Here is a 17455-nt window from a genome sequence, read left to right on the forward strand (position 1 = left end):
TTGTGAATGGAGAACCTGTGGAACAAGTAAAACATTTCAGCTACTTAGGCTTTTAGGCACACGATTTTTAGTGAAGATGTTAAATTCAATATAGAAATAGACAACAGAATCAACAAAGCTGGTATGGTAGGAAGTCAATTGAATAATTCATATGGAATAAGAGAGAAATCAGTCGGAACACTAAATTAGCTGTACAAGACAGTGTTCAAACCAGTTTTAAATTATGGATCTGAGAGCTGGGTCAGAAGTAAAACACTTGACCAAAGACTAGAGACCACAGATATGAGAGTCCTGAGAAAGATTATAGGCATGAACAGATGGCATCAATGGCAATATCATATTAAAAACGAGGATATTAGGAAAGAACTTGACATTGTCAGCATCCAGGAATGCGTTAGCAGAGCTAATCTTAGGTGGTATGGTCACTTAAACAGAATGGGCGAGGAAAGATTAGCAAAACAAGTGTTCTCTGCCAGGTTGGCAGCAAAACGACCCAGATGAAGACCAAGATATAGGTGGATTGATACGGTACAAAATGCTTTAGACGATAGAAATATAAGATCTGATAATGTTGGAGTCTTGACAAGTAACAGACTGATTTGGAGGAAAATTGTAGATAGGAAATTAATAATGATGTAATTTTTTTCATGTAGTACTATCATATCCTGTACACCCCTTGAGGGTACATGGCAGGAATTTGATGATGATGATGATAATGAAGTAATACAGAAGTCATAAATTCATATCACATCAAAAAAGGGTGTGTGTGTGTGTGTGTGTGTGTGTGTGTGTGTGTGTGTGTGTGTGTGTGTGTGTGTGTGTGTGTGTTGCATAATGGGACATTAAGGCAATTGATAAAGCCATCAGACTATATACAAGTAGCCCAGTCGTGAAGATACTTCACGTGCAAACAGTCTGCTTACACTTGGATAATGGATTAAACCAAGAACCATGTAGTACTATCATATCCTGTACACCCCTTGAGGGTACATGGCAGGAATTTGATGATGATGATGATAATGAAGTAATACAGAAGTCATATATTCATATCACATCAAAAAAGGGTGTGTGTGTGTGTGTGTGTGTGTGTGTGTGTGTGTGTGTGTGTGTGTGTGTGTGTGTGTGTGTGTGTTGCATAATGGGACATTAAGGCAATTGATAAAGCCATCAGACTATATACAAGTAGCCCAGTCGTGAAGATACTTCACGTGCAAACAGTCTGCTTACACTTGGATAATGGATTAAACCAAGAACATAATTTCTTCGCATCTTTAATTTATAGTATAACCAAGTGATAAAACTATCAACAACAATAGCATAGTCAATAAAACTTTTCTTATTTTTTGTGTCTTCTCTCCATGTGAACTTGTGCACACCTTTATGTTGCAACATAAAGGTGTGCACAGACTGATTTGGTGATGACTAGACCCCACACTAAACAGAAACCCAGTAGGTATACTTATCATTATTAGCTTTGCCTTATTCTCCAAATTTTTGTTGGAAACATTTCTATATCTGCAATTCATTTCCTACTCTGCTGTTTAAAACTACAACAAGAAGTGTGAGCAAGGGAGAGAAACAGATTCTTTGAATTAAGAGTGATTAGTGAGTGAAATGTAATGCCTGAAAGTGCGACGAAATGGTACACTGTGAATGGGTTCAAGGCATTCACTTCCTGCAATGAGTCCTTTGACTCCATGGAGATCATGTGTTAATAATAATAATAAAAGCAGCTTTTCTGTTCTCTTTATGTCTGTTGCTTTCTCTAATGATTCATAAATTTATTCCACTTAGAACTTTCTGTGGAACCCAGGCATAAAGACACTATCATCAAATTTATGACATTTACCCTCAAGGAGTATACAGGATATGATAGTACTACATGAAAAATTGACATCATTACTAACTTCCTATCTACAATTTCCCTCCAAATCAGTCTGTTACTTGTCAAGACTCCAACATTATTAGATCTTATATTTCTATCGTCTAAGGCAGCGCTTCCGAAACTGTGGGCCACGGCCCCCTTGGGGGCCGTAGGTTTTGTTGAGGGGGGCCGTGAAATAATGAAAACAAATTTAAAATGTTTTAAGACTAAGTATATTTTTTTTTATTTTAAAAGAAACGTATTTAACTTTTATTTCTTTTTTGTTATTTTTTATATTTTAATGGAAAAATTCACACATTGGTGTTGGTTCACAAACTTTGCTTCCTGCGTATTTCGGCGCTTAACGAATATTAGTAAATATTGCTTATTCATATGTTTCATTTCAAAGCAGTGGTTAATTGTATTTACTTCGAATGTTCGCCAGGGAAGTTCCAAATCTTTCTGTCCCTTTCATAATGCATTCGTAATCAGGGACTGTTGATATTGACTTTATGTTGATATTGACTTTATATACATATCAAAACTCGTTTTATATTATCACTGTCATCCGAGCTAGTTTTCTGTTACCAATAAAAGTTTCGCATATACTTCACACATGAAAAAAAGCTTAAACAAGTTCATGTGGGGGGAGATAGTAACTGCTTGCAGTGGTAAACAACACGCCCTCCCTAAGAGCCACTATACTGCAGAGGCAATAAAAATAAGTACTTTTATTATGCCAGTGAATAAGGTATGAGGAGTCTGTGTAATATATTTCTCAACAAATAGTACAATTAGAGACAACTGGGATAAAAACACACTAATTAATGAATCACATGTCCCCTCATACAGAAACTATGCTGTATAGACTGAAACAAAACCATATGTTGCATGGGCAAACATAGTGTCTAACTAAAAACTATTGTTATTAATTAGATGTATGTGAGTTCGATTTCCCAAGGCAGCAATAAAATTCAACCGAACGTGTTAAAACTAAGTAATATATATATATATATATTAAATGTTATGGCAGTTTCACATATGGAATTCGGTTGAAGAGAGTTAGCATTTCAACTCAATTGTCAGCTATGCTTTTATCTTTCGGTTGCGCGATCTTTTGTTAATACCGCACCAATCATATGCACGTTTTAATAAACAGACTGCCTTTGCTGTCTGTTTCGCGTTAGGCTTAATTACCGTAAAAGGAGAAAAGTCACAAAAGTGAAAAATGTTCCTGGTCCGGGGATTCTCGTATTCAGGTAATATTCACTAATTTCATGTTATCAGTCTGTGGTGTGCCAGTATTGGTAAGTGGTGATACTATTTGATCTATTCTACGTTAAAAAATTTAACCCTGAGATGGATAAGTGGTTGATAAAAAATAAAAAAAAAAATCCCGCGAACAATCAGAAGAAGCAGAAACAGACTAAAAAAAAAAAGGACAGTATTTCATATTTTACCAGAACAGACCGTATCGTCTTCAGAACCAAACGGTAAGAGGCAAAAAATGTAATATATGCATTTGATTTTTGCAATATTCGCTGTGTATGTTTTGTATTGAATATAAATACAATAAATATAATAATAATATATCTCTATTACGATTTTTTTCGAGGGGGGCCGTGAAATATTTTAATTTTTGCAAAGGGGGCCCTGACATCCAGAAGTTTGGGAAGCACTGGTCTAAGGCACTTTGTACCATATCAATCCGCCTATATCTTGGTCTTCCTCTGGGTCGTTTTCCTGCCAACCTGGCAGAGAACACTTGTTTTGCTAATCTTTCCTCGCCATTCTGTTCAAGTAACCATACCACCTGAGATTAGCTCTGCTAACACATTCCTGGATGCTGACAATGTCAAGTTCTTTCCTAATATACTTGTTTTTAATATGATATTGCCATTGATGCCATCTGTTTACGCCTCTAATCTATCTCAGGACTCTCATATCTGCTGTCTCCAGTCTTTGGTCAAGTGTTTTAGTTCTGACCCAGCTCTCAGATCCATAAGTTAAAAGTGGTTTGAACACTGTCTTGTACAGCTAATTTAGTGTTCCGACTGATTTCTCTCTTATTCCATATGAATTATTCAATTGACTTCCTACCATACCAGCTTTGTTGATTCTGTTGTCTATTTCCATATTTAATTTACCATCTGCACTAAAAATCATGCCTAAGTAGCTGAAATGTTATACTTGTACCACAGATTCCCCATTCAAAACACAGTTGACATTTTCAACGATTCTACCTATTTTCTACCTATTTACCACAACAGTTATTCAACTTAGTCAGGGAATCTTGCAAACTTGTATCGGATTTATTTAGAAGTATAACATCGTCCGCATAAAGCAAAGAACATACATTAACATCTCCAATTCTGATATCATGTGCAGTACCACTTTCCTTCGTAATGTGATCTATATAGATAATGAATAACAGAGGGGATAATGTACATCCTTGTTTCACACCAGATTTACCTGTACTTCCTTCAATTCTAACTGCTGACTTGCAACTCAAATAAAGACTAAATATTGCCTGATATAATGCCCTAATGACACCATATAACTGTAGTGGATTGAATACCTTCTCTCTTGGCACCTTGTCTTATGCCTTTTCCAGATCGACAAAGCTTAAATACAGATCATTGTTATATTCCCATGCTTTCTTGACTAATTGTTGTAAAGTGAAGATCTGACACTGACAGCCTCTATTTGGCCTTAATCCAGTTTTTTCTTCCATAATTCTTCTCAACCGTTTCTCAAATATACTGGCATAAATCTTGCCTGGAATACTCAGTAGGGAAGTAACTTTGTAATTCTCACATTCAGTTTTATTTCTCTTTTTATATATGGGTACTATTAGAGCTCTACTACAATCATCAGGAATTCGTCCCTCTGAACTATGCAGTGCAGCCACTGTAAGACTTTTATACCACCATACTTCAGCATTTCTTTTCGAATATCATCTAATCCTGCTGAATTTCCACATTTCAAGCCCTTGATGGCTTTTTCTACTTCAAATATGGATATTTCCGACTTTATGCCTGTTGAGTGTTTTTTACCACCACTGTACTATCACTGCTTGTTTCATTTAGCAATTTTTCAAAGTAATTACTCAATACTTCAAGGATATCATTTTCTCCTTTTCATGTTGCCTTTATCATCTCTAACTCCTTTTACAGCACTCTTTCCTCCATTTATAAGCTTCTTCAACAACCTCCAGAATATCTTACCACCTTCTTGATATTTATTTTCTATGTTCTTGGCAAAGTCCTCCCGTGACTTTTATTTAGCTAGTTTTACACAGTGTTTAGCTTTCTTACATTTGTCTCTGTATTCTCTAAGAGCACAAGCTGACTTATTTGCCAGGAACTTTTGATATTCTTTCTTCTTTTCCTTCACTGCCTCTTTAACTTCCTATGTCCACCATGGAGTTCTGATTTTTCTATCCTTGCAGACAACCTCACCACATGCCTCTCTGGCTGAATCAATCAGGGTTTTCTCTAAGGTTTGGTTGTTGTTCTCAAACTCTTTCATTTTTTTTTCAACAATCTTTGTGTATTTTAGTCTACAGTTCACATCTGAGAGCTGCTCAACTTTTATTCGCTTTAAAACTTTCTTGCATGTTATTCTTTTCAATATGAAATTCAATTTTATCTTGCTCAAGACTAGATAGTGATCACTTCCAATTTCAAATCCTCTGTACACTCTGGTGTTCTGCACCAGGGAGAAAACATCACTATCAACAATAACATAGTCAATGAGACTTTTCTTATTCCTTGCCTCTTCACTCCATGTGAATTTGTGCACATTTTTATGTTTGAACATGGTGTTAGTAATAACCAGTCCATGTGCTGAGCAGAAATCCAACAGGTATTTGCCATTATTATTAGCTTTGCTCTTTTCTCCAAATTTACCCAAAACATTTTTGTATGTCTGACAATGATTTCCTACTCTGCTATTTAGATCGCCAACAAAGACCAACTTTTCCTTTTTCATTGTGTCAGTAGCATAAAGACAAAATAAGTTTCATTGTCAAATCCCTGTTTAGAAATCTGTCACTATCACTCTACTTGAAACTACCTGCCATTTAAGTAGTTGATAATAGATTATAGACACAAATGCTATATTTTTACAATATTTTCTTTGTCAGTACTCACCATCTTGAATATGTTCCATCCTTTCCTTTGATTGTCCTTAAGTTTTCTGAAACTGCAAAAAAATAAAAATAAAAATAAAATAAATAAAAAATAAATAAAATTGCATCATATTATAAAACTATTAAATTATGAAATAATTTTATTATTTGTTATATAAAAATTTAGTTTAAAAAAAAATGTTTAATACAAGGCAATATATGAAAATAAAATATTTTCAATGCAAACAATAGAGTGATCATTTATGTTTCAGGAACATTCTTCAGAACACAGGATTATTTATATTTATTTTATTTTATTGTTTAGGATTTCAATTCTGATAGTAACAAAAATCAACTGTCGAAACCATATGATAATATATATGAGAGAGAAAAAATAAACACATAATTATATACCATTTGTACAAATATTTATTTATTTATTTTATTTTGAATTTACTTTTTTGTACAATTCAGGAGCTATTCATCTGTAAGGCTGCTCTGTTTCTATAGTGTTTTCACATTCAATCTAGTCTTATTATTTACTCCTGAAAATTTATAACAAAGAAAATTTTCACAAAGATGTAATGTTGGGAAGGAGAAATTTTGGAGCAACTTTCTTTGTGGATGACACAGTTCAAGATTTGAAGAGAGATGCAAAGTTGTCTGCAGAATGATGCTTAAAATGAGGAGAATACTAATGTCATGGTGCTGATGCTGCAGTAGAATCTAAAGAGAATGCAAAATTGGCTATATGAATATACAAATGGGGATAACAGTACAGTGCTGATAGGTTAGGCATAATGGTCAGAGTACACGTATCCCCTGCTTAACGTGGATTTGATTATCACTGCGAAAGTAATTGCGGCAATCCCTTGATATACGCAGCAAGAGTTTTGATTAACGCGCCTTTAACCCTGACGAGCTCGCAGCTGATCCGACAGATACAAGCAAAATGCTTAATATAAATATCTCGCACAATTCAGTGTATAGCTTGGAGGTCAAGAGTAACTGTGCATTCATGTGTTACGAGAGATATTCTGCACTGTTTTTTGCTGTCAGTTTGGTTTAACACGTTATGTAAAGGTTTGTGATATTTGACAGTAAAATGTATCTGAGAGATACCATGACCTCCAATGTTAGTATAGTATAGTTTAGTTTTTTTTTTTATTCTTTGTTCAGTAATTTTAGATTGTAACTGAAAATAAAAAAACCATGTATTACTGAAATAGAGAGCCAAAGACTTATCATAGGAGATAAGTCCTCTAGGAGATGTGCTTTACATTTAGAGAAAATACTAAGCAAAAGTGATCTGGAGCTTACTCCACCTTTACTAAGGTTGGTTATTCTTGCATCCACCGAAACTTTTAGTTTCTATATATTTGGCTATGAAATAACATTGGATTCGATATCCACTTAATTGTACCATCATGGATTATATTTGCAGTGTTTTTTCTTTATGTTTTATTGCTTTTTTGCCGAGGTCTGGAAAGTCGTTTGGCTTGTTATCATAGAATTTATGCCGATAAGAGAAAAACAAACTGTTCAAACGACTCTTGATAACTTCTTTTGATAAAAAAATTGCAATAAATAATGTAGGTACAAGTATTTATTAAACATTTACTTTGCATTCGTTTTTTATCTTTCCTAAAAGAGTACCACATAAAACGAATTATTAACACAGTAATCGAACATGGACGAATTGCAATTTTTACCATTGATTATTAGATTTGATTAACGCGATTTTGATATACACAGTAACATCAGGAGTTTAATTAACCGCGTTAATCGAGGGATACCTGTATACAAAACAACAATAATTATTATTATTCAGGACCTCTGCGAAGTCGCAAGCTCATTGTGGGAGACCTATTACAGACAATAGAAAATCTATCATGCCAATTGATAAAGTATTATTATCATTATTAGAAAATAATGATAATAAATTTATTAGTACCTCAAATTTATTCACCGCTCATGAGCTCACCACCCTATCAGTAAGGCATTTCATGATCCAACCAGCCTCCATACAAAAAAAAAAAAAAGCCATTTCTCTTGCTTGCCACTTTGGGGGGGGGAGACCTTGTACTTGCTTCTTCTCTTTGTTCTAAAATATGAAAGAGTTCCCCAGTGTCGAGCCTTCAACAGTCTAAATATCTTGATCATATTACCTCTTCACCTTTTATTCACTATACTCTAGAGTCCATATGCCTCAGCCTATCCTCCTAAGTACTGTTGTACAAGGCTAATTTATCCCTTTTAAATTCCAGTGACCAGATATGAGCACAAAAATCCAGATATGGTCTGATCAGGGCTTTATATAATCGAATCACCATTCTTCTATCTCTGCTAATCAATGCCATTCTCAGTATGGAGTAATCATCTGGATTGACTTCACCACCTTTGCAATTTGTTCCCTGAACTTCAATTTTTTTTTTTTTTTTTAATCAATCATCCCCCCCCCCTCCCAAGATCCATTTCCTGCTCGGTTTCCTCCACAACAGCGTATGCAACCTCCCATTGGTAGATCACAAATTTCAAGACCTTGCATGAGCTGTGTAGCTCAGTGGATGTGGCGTTTGCACACCACCGCGCAAGGCCGCACGAAGGAAATCTTGGTTTCGAGTCTAGTCGGCGACTAGAGGAAATTTTTCTAAGCCTTTTTTCGACCGGTTCCCGAGTTAGTCGATCTCTGGCACAGGCAAGCAGGTTTTTCCTCCCGGAAACTCGGGTTTTTCGTCCTGTAAACTCAAGAAAATCGACCGTAGAACCCACATTATTTCAGACATTAAATATATTGTGTTAGGGTTAGAGACCACGAGATGGCGGCACATTTGAGCCGTCTCTCTTCACTGCGTACCGCTTAATTAGTGATAGCGTTGGGCCATCTGTCTCTGATTGGGTACCAGTGGAGATTGAACTGCCCACTCAGTCTCCAAAAGTTTGATAGGGCTAAATGGCCTCGCCTACTCCCGTATATACGGGAATAAAAAGGCGTTAGCTGATTTTTTTTTTTTTTTTGCATTAAAGAAAAAATGCTAACACCTTTGATTTCCTTACAGGGAGTAGTTTAATCTAACTCTTTGGAGACTGAGGGGAAAGTTCAATCTCAACCAAAGGCTAATTAGAGATAGCAAGCCCAACACTATCACTAACATTATCCAGCATCCAGTAAAGAGAGGTGGCTGACAAGTGCCAGAAACTCATGGTCCCTAATTCTAGGACTATATATTTATTGTCTGAGATAGTGTGGCGTCTATAGTTGATTTTCTTGAGTTTCTAGGAGAAAAAAAAACCTGCTTGCCCATGCCAGAACTAGCTTGGGAACCAGCAGAAGAAAGGCTTAAAAAATATTTCTCTACTCAGCTACTATATTTTAACCTAGTTCTTCCTTTGGGCAGTCAAGCACTGTGGAGTGCAAATGTCACTTCCACTGAGCTACACAGGCTCCAAACTAATATCCACATTTCTTTGCCCATCTTTCCAGCTTCTTCAAATTTTCCTGAAGGGTCACCACACCAGCACTATTACTAATAACCCTCCTCAGCTTTAGATCATTTGCAAACAACATTCCCTTGCAATCCACTGACAAAGTTCAAACAGGAGAGGAACCAGTAGTCCTATGGAATTGCATGTGACGTTTTTTGCTTCCTTGGCATTATTCCCTCACACACACACTTTCAGGTATCTCTCACACAATTTCAGTCCAATTCATTAACCTGATATCTAAACCTATGCTATAACTTTAAGCTTATTATATGATGTCCTGTCAAAAATCTTTCACTTTTTTCTCATCGGATGACAAGTTGAGTTCTTTACGAATATGAAATCTCTGGCCATTTCTGTCATCTCTCTGAAGCCTAATAATTGTGACCTTTCTTTTTTGAAAACTGTAACCAAGTTCTTTTTGGTCTGCCACTTGAACATCTTTCTCCAATGATCCCATTCAAGGCATATTTGGTAATCTCTGAGAGCACATTCTATGGAGGTGTCCAAACCATCTTAATTGCTGTTTAAGAATTATATCTATGATAGTTTCTCTATGGTTGAATTTGTGTTTCACTTGCTTGCTTGTTTTGTGTTCTGACTGATGAATCTTATTATTCTTAAGCATTTCATTTCAAATGCTCTGATTTTCTGTATTTCTTTCTGATTGAGTCTCCATGTCTTGGCTCCATGTGTTATAGGTATAATAATGGTTGTATAGAGTTTTAGTTGGTGGCTCTTTGAAATGCTGCTATTTTTTCTACATTTTGTTTAATTTATTTGTATTAAACCATCCTGTCATCTGTATTTTACTGTTTCTTTGTTGTCAAGATTATGAGTAATGAGACTGCCAAGATATACTTGAACAGCTAAAGCAATTTACATATGATTTCCTAGTTCATTGAGATTTTTTCCTCAAAATCCAAAAAGTGTAATATGTACTTTTTAATCAACTGCTCTTGTTACATTATAAAAGGTAATTGTGTTACTAAAACAAGAGCACCTTTTAAAATATCTCTGCTGATCCTCACAGTTCATGTTACCCTCATCTAATCATTGCTATACATGATCTCTGGCTAATTTATCCAAAATCATAACTACTACTGAAGAAATACAAATTAGTCTATAGTTTAACACCCCAATTTTATTGCCACTATCTTATTCTACTTCCACTCAGGGTGACCACATCTAGTACTTTTTATACATTTTTAGTGTATAAAATACACTAAAAATGTATAAAATACACTATACAAATTAGTCTATAGCTGAACACCCCAATTTTATTGCCGCTATCTTATTCTACTTCCACTCAGGGTGACCACATCTAGTACTTTTTATACATTTTTCGTGTTCTAGTACGTTCACCAACAGATCTAGTACTTTCTTCCTTCCAAATAATAACAACATGAGAGTTAGACATAAAGTTTAATATTTTTCTCTTCTCCCCTCCTCATATGTCACATTCAGCGACACAAGCATGATTTCTCTTTTTTCCCTCCCTCTCACTGTTCCATAACCTTCTCTTCACCCACCCCCCCACTTGATCCCATGCTCACGCAATCTGACTGGCAGTAGCCAATGAAAATATATTCTCCGCTATTCAAACACTTCTCGCACGTTATAAGATCATTACAACAATGAAAACAAGTGGGATATTAAGGCATATTTTCTTTTCTTAGCATTCATCCTACCAGCAGTAATAAATCTAAATTCAGATTACCGAGGCACTGAACATCGTCTTCATCTTCTAATTTCATCAGTAGGAGATAAAATGAAAATGATCAAATATTTCATGAAATCTCAATATGTTACAAATACATCAATTGAAAAGATAAATCCAGCTGATAATGGTTAGTTTTTAGACATAGAAAATGTATAGCTAGGGGCGAGAGTGGAAGTCCTTCTAATGAGTTTAGATAAGAGTGAAGTTCCAGAAAGAGGCATAAGACACTTCAAGGTTAGTCCTTCTATGGTGAGTTCTGTAGTCAAGTTTTCAAACAAATAAATTTCAAAGATCCTGTATTAAAAAGTTTAGCGATGCTGAATCCTGAAATGTGCAAATCAGGCAATTTTTACAGTATAATGCCACTTGCTATAAATTTTCCTAATGTTATTGAAGAAAATAGTTATAAAGACCTCGATAGAGAATGGCAACTATTGAAGACTGTAGAAGCATTGGAAAAAGGTCAAGAATTCATAGTTTTTTTTGGAATAAAGTTTTTGAAATGAAAAATGCGGTAGGAGAAAAAATTTTTCCTAATTTAACAACATTAATTAAAGCTGTACTGTGCCTCCCTCATTCATCAGGAGCAACTGAAAGAATATTTTCAGCAGTGACAATAGAGATAGAGAATGGCAATATAGAATGATATTGAATGACAACAGAGATAGAGAATGGCAACTATTGAAGACTGTAGAAGCATTGGAAAAAGGTCAAGAATATTTTCAGCAGTGACAATAAATAAAAATAAAATAAGAAATCAACTACAAACTCCCTTGATGAATGGACTCCTTTTGACAAAAGAAAAATTGAAACAATCATCAGCTACAGACTTTACTATTTCTGAAGGGTTAATTAATTTAGCAAAGTCAGCTAAAAATAACGAATAAATATTTCCAGTGTTTTTCTTGTGAGTTTAACTCCTGTATATATGTAAATAGCATATTAAATAACTGAAAATTTAATGTTACATTATTTACATAAAATGTTACATAAAAATCTAGTATTTTTTTTTTTCAGATTTAGTACCTTTTTCCTGCATAAGTTGGTACAAAATTTTTTTGTTGAGTGGTCACCCTGCTTTCCACTCCTTCAGTGCCTTTCTCATAGCCAGACTCATCCAAGAGGCAACTTCCTTAGCAAATCTTAAAACATGTGAAGAAATCCAATATAATCTCTCACTACCTTACATCTACAGCTTAGTATTTTAAACTCATTTTCCTCATGCACTTCTAAACCTTGAACCCTCCCTATTCCTATAATAATAAAACCTACCTTTCTAGGATAAATACATCAACAAAGTGATTAATAAACACTCAATGTCTTCCACATTAGTCACCTGATTTCAATTTTCATCTTACAGTGCCATTCTTACACAATCATTTTTCCTACTATTGACCATGCAACGAAAGAATTCCTTAGATCACAGGGCTAATCTCTTGTATTATAGTTGTGTCTTCCTCTATGATAATCATTCTCCTGTCCAGAGTTTTATATTCCTCATGCAACTGCATGAGGAATATAAAACTCTACCCCCACTTCTTTTTCTTCTACAGCTCCTATTTGATTTCGCGAGTCATCCCTTTTACATTAAACCTTGTTATATTTTCACTTGAGGTATAAAACTTACCATTGCTGCTAACAATTAGTGTAATTGTAAGCGTAATGGGGAAAGGAGGTGAGCATTTTTAATGTTTAACTTATCGCGTGCTTTTAACAACAGAATCATCACAGAGACGTAATAAATATCACTTATTAAATATTTAATACGTGTTAAATATCTACTTCCTATTTTCTTACCTCAACGTGCAGATTCCATATGTTCAGAAACACAACACACTACTTTCATAATTCAGCAAATTACGGTTAAGTTTCGATTACCAAAAGAAGCTGTAACCATGTGTAAAAACTTATTTCTCGATAAACTTTTACATTTCAATACCTTTGCAAACACAAACTTCAAAATAAACGAATGCAAAACGAAACTTTGAAACTTCCACTTCTATAGCAATAAATAACACCAATCTTTAACACAAACCGAAACCACGCGCATAATCACGCCACAACATGTTTCAAGGAAGCTCCCCCCCCTTTTTTTATATATATATATATATATATATTCTCACAGGTGGCGAAATAATCACAACCATGAGAGAAATTATAGAATCGACTGTATAAAAGTGATGAAAATACACTTTCAAACATGTGGTAAGATTCTGCATGTTATTAATGGGGAAGGTTATTAGGTTAGTGTGGTATTCTATTTATGGATGGGTGGAGTGAGTTCGATGTTCGAAAGGATTTATATAAGATGGATGGTTTATATTTGAATGGATTTGGTGTACGGAGACTTGAAAAAGTGTTGTCGAATGTAGCGAAGTGGATGTGCAGATTCAGGGAAACTAGAGTTATTAAGGTGGGGGGGGGGGGAATGCAGACTTTAGGGAGCAGTTGAGTGTATGAATGTGTGTAATATGCCAAAGCGAGTACGAGTACGAATCAGAATGAGATAGTTAGAATAGGCCATCAAAACAGGAAGGGAACAAATGGGCTTCTGCAATTCATGTATACAAGTGCCAGAAGTATTAGGAACAAGAAGGAAGAAATTTTGGCCTTGGTTGGCACTTCCAGGGCGCACATTGAATCCCATATAGCTAATGGGATTCAATGTGAGGGGTATGGTGTGTTCAGGAGTAACAAGGAGAATAAAATGGGGGCGGAGTGTTATTGATGATAGCTGATCAGCTACAGCCAAGGAGAATAGAAATGGAACTACAGGATAGAGAAAAGAGCACATTTGAGACCATTTGCTGTGAGATTGAGACTAACAGAACAAAATATACAGAAGGGTGCTGCTATAGACCAATATATAGTATGCATAAGCAAATAGAAGAAATGAGTGAAAGAGGGTAATTATTATGGGTGATTTCAACTATGGTAACCTTGATTGGAAGGAGGAGAGGACACATGGGAGAAAGGAATTTGATTTTATGCGATCATTAAGGGATAACTATCTGTGACAGCATGTAATGGAAAATACTACTGGTCAGAGAGTGTTTGACCTAGTAATTGCATCTGAGGATTTGGCTGTAACGAGTATGACCACGTTGCCACCAATTGGTGAGAGCAATCATATGGTCTTGACTTGGGAGGTGGCTAAAGGTGTAGAATTTACAACTCATACAGGGCACATGTGGAAATATCAGGTTCGTAAGTATAACAAGCTTAGGAGTTTGATTGGTTCAGTGCCAGGGCATGTAAAACTGCAAGGGCTAGATGTTGATAGTGCATGGGAGGCGGCAAGAAGTGTTTGCATGAGGCAATAGTTGACTGTATACCTATAGTCCAAATAATAAATCAAGTAGCGGTTAAATGGATGAATAACATCCATTATTCTTGAGCTTCAGCTTTGAGCTTGAGCTGCAAAAAAATAAACGACTATGGAGAGAATTTAAGGAGAAAGGTGACCTGCAGGCACATGAACGGTATAAAGCACAAGCCAGAAGGGAAACGACAGTGGTAAGAAAAGCAAAAACGGATTATGAAAGAACATTGGCGAAACAGGCTAAAGAGATTCCCAAACAGCTTTTCGATATGTTGCAAGTAAAAGAAAAAATGTATATGGCAGAATGATTTTAAAGAATACCGATGGTAGGGAGGTAACTGAATCAGTTGATATAGTTGAATTACTGAGTGAGCACTTTGCAAGAATATATCATCCAGGTGATGACATTGCAGGAATGAATGAAGCAATAGATTATACGGGAATTGTGGTGAATGAAGTGGAGGTGAGTAGTCTATTACAAAACCTCAATGTCAATACATCTGTGGGATTGGATGGTATACCAGCTCGGGTCATACGTGAAGTGGCCAAAGAATTGTCACTGCTCTTGACCATTTTGTTTAATTTGAGTCTCAGGTCTGGGTTAGTTCCGAGGGGTGGAAAGAGGGGAAAATAGTTCCACTGCATAAAGAAGGTTTCAAGACTGCTGTTGTAAATTACCGACCGATTAGCATATCAGGAATCGTTGTCAAGGACTTGGAGAACTTAGTCAAGAAAAAATACAGGATTGGATAGATGAAAATGGGATACTGTATGGGGGACAAAATGGTTTTGTGAAGGGTAGATCATGCCTCAGTCACTTGCTCCCGTTCTATAACACACTGACGGCTGAACTGGATAAGGGTAATGGGTTTACAGTGATTCTACTGGACCTTGCTAAGGCCTTTGACAGGATACCACATGGAAATCTAATCAGTAAACTGCAGCACATGGGGATGGATATAGGGTTGGTGAGATGGACAGGAGAGTGGGTGATGGAGAGATATCAGAGAGTGGTTTATTCAGGAGTACAGTCCAAGAGACGGCTTGTAACTTGTGGTTTGCCACAGGATTCTGTTCTTGGACCACTACTTTTCAATTTGTTCATTAACGATATAGGAAAGGAACTGAGAGGACGTGTTCGTATTTGCTCATGATGCAAAGTTGGGTAGAGCAATAGTGAGTGCACAGGATGTCAAAATTTTGCAAGATGATTGGGATAGTTTGGAGGACTGAGCTAAGGAAAATGGATGTCGATTTAATGTGGCAAAGTGTAAGGTTATGCTTTTTGGGGTGAAGGTTTAGCAGCAATATATCACATTGGTGGAACCGTACTGAGGAGATTGATGAGACCAGGGATTTAGGAATGTTGGTGGATAGGGAGAAGTTTAGGGGCACATCGCAAAAGTGGCTAAATCAGCTCATCAAATCACTTGGTTGCTGAAAAATACCTTAACAAGCAGAGACAAACAAGTTATTGTTGCTCTGTATCGAACCTTGATAAGATCCCATCTAGACTACTATGCCCAGATATGGGCATCAGGGTTTTTTCTTGATTGGGAGGAGGTGGAGAGGATCCAGGGACGAGTGACCAAGATGATAGTAGATCTATGGAATGAACCTTATGAGAACAGGTTGAAGATTTGTGGGTTGCAGAAATTGGTTGATAGGCGGAAAAGTGGTGATATGATTGAGACATTCAAATTACTGAAAGGTTTTTATAAGATTAATTCAGAAGATATTTTTGAGAATAGGACTGGTTGTGGGAGGACTAGGGGCCATACATGGAAGCTGGGCAACAATGTAGTTAGCAAGGATGTTAGAGCTAGGTTTTTACTTGGAGAGTGGTGAATGAGTGGAATAAGCTGCCACAGTCTGTTGTGGGTACTATGACTGTGAATGAGTTCAAGATGAGGTATGATAGTTACTGTATGAATGTCGAACGGTTGTTCTTGATATGATGTTAGGGCCCCCTCGATGAGTCTGTCCACTCCTTGGAGTTGCCCGAAATAATAATAATAATAATAATAATAATAATAATAATAATAATAATAATAGTAATAATAATAATAATTATGATCAGATCAGACTGATGGTAGAACTCGCTTATCTTTCGAACTACAGATGGTAGAATGCAGAGTGACCGACGAATTGGATTCGTGATCGATCGCTGAAAAGGCAAGACTGGGATTTGTACCTATTTACCGCTATTTAGGATTACGGATGACGAAAGAAAAACTTACTCAACTATTTAGGCAATTTCGTGCTTCCCAATATCATAAGTGATAATTATCTTCAAATGACTATATAATATAAATTAACCAAAACTGTTAATACTAAGTTTCCTGTAGTTAATGCTTTTATATAAACTAATCGGTTCAGATTAAAATATGTGAATTTCACGGGAAACCTGATCACCTTAGCGTTCTCAAGACCGACAAAAATCCCAACCAGCCAACATCGGACAACCCGGGGATATATAGCAGTGAAACCATACACTTACTAGGAATGGAGAATTTTAACGACTTTTTACAACACTTGAACAGAGACCAAGCGATCGATCTATTGAAAAAGCTACTAAAAAAGTATGACTCGGAATGGCCAGGCTTCTTAAACCTTTATACACAGGCAGATGAGCCCTATTGTGTTGACGAGGACGATGAAGAAGTTACAGAGGAGAACATCAAGACGCTCTCCCCACTCGGGGAACCCCAGACAGGCCGACTTCCTGAAGAACATGCAAGCAACAGGGGCAGGACGGCGGACGACCATATTATTATTATTATTCCTGATCCCTCCAAGTAGTCCGAAGACTCATCGCGGGAGGACACCTACAACTGTCTCAACCACTACACCGAACCTCTACTACGAATCATCTCCATCAACGCCATCTACCGCCCACCTCCACCACCACAACAACTAGTATTTTGTGTC

At 36.2% G+C, this 17455-nt stretch overlaps 1 protein-coding gene across 2 annotated transcripts in view; it reads right to left on the reverse strand.

Moving 5' to 3' along the window:
- The window catches only part of LOC150096953 (eukaryotic translation initiation factor 2-alpha kinase 1-like), a 261883-nt gene extending 248646 nt beyond the window's left edge, over positions 1–13237 (reverse strand). Inside the window, exons 1-2 of one of the 2 annotated variants that reach the window (XM_090408147.1) lie at positions 13000–13237; positions 6019–6070 (exon numbers count right to left, since the gene is read on the reverse strand). In XM_090408147.1, coding sequence (XP_090264273.1) covers positions 6019–6037 — 19 coding nt within the window. In that variant the 5' untranslated portion in view covers positions 6038–6070; positions 13000–13237. Of the gene's footprint in view, positions 1–6018; positions 6071–12228; positions 12522–12999 lie in introns of those variants that run through there. The other variant, XM_090408148.1, reaches the window with a different exon arrangement.
- Positions 13238–17455: the final 4218 nt, after the last annotated feature.

This window comes from Typopeltis vanoorti, chromosome 18, assembly GCF_054136105.1.
Source record: "Typopeltis vanoorti isolate ZY-2024b chromosome 18, IOZ_Tvanoo_1.0, whole genome shotgun sequence".
Classification (NCBI taxonomy): domain Eukaryota; kingdom Metazoa; phylum Arthropoda; class Arachnida; order Uropygi; family Thelyphonidae; genus Typopeltis; species Typopeltis vanoorti.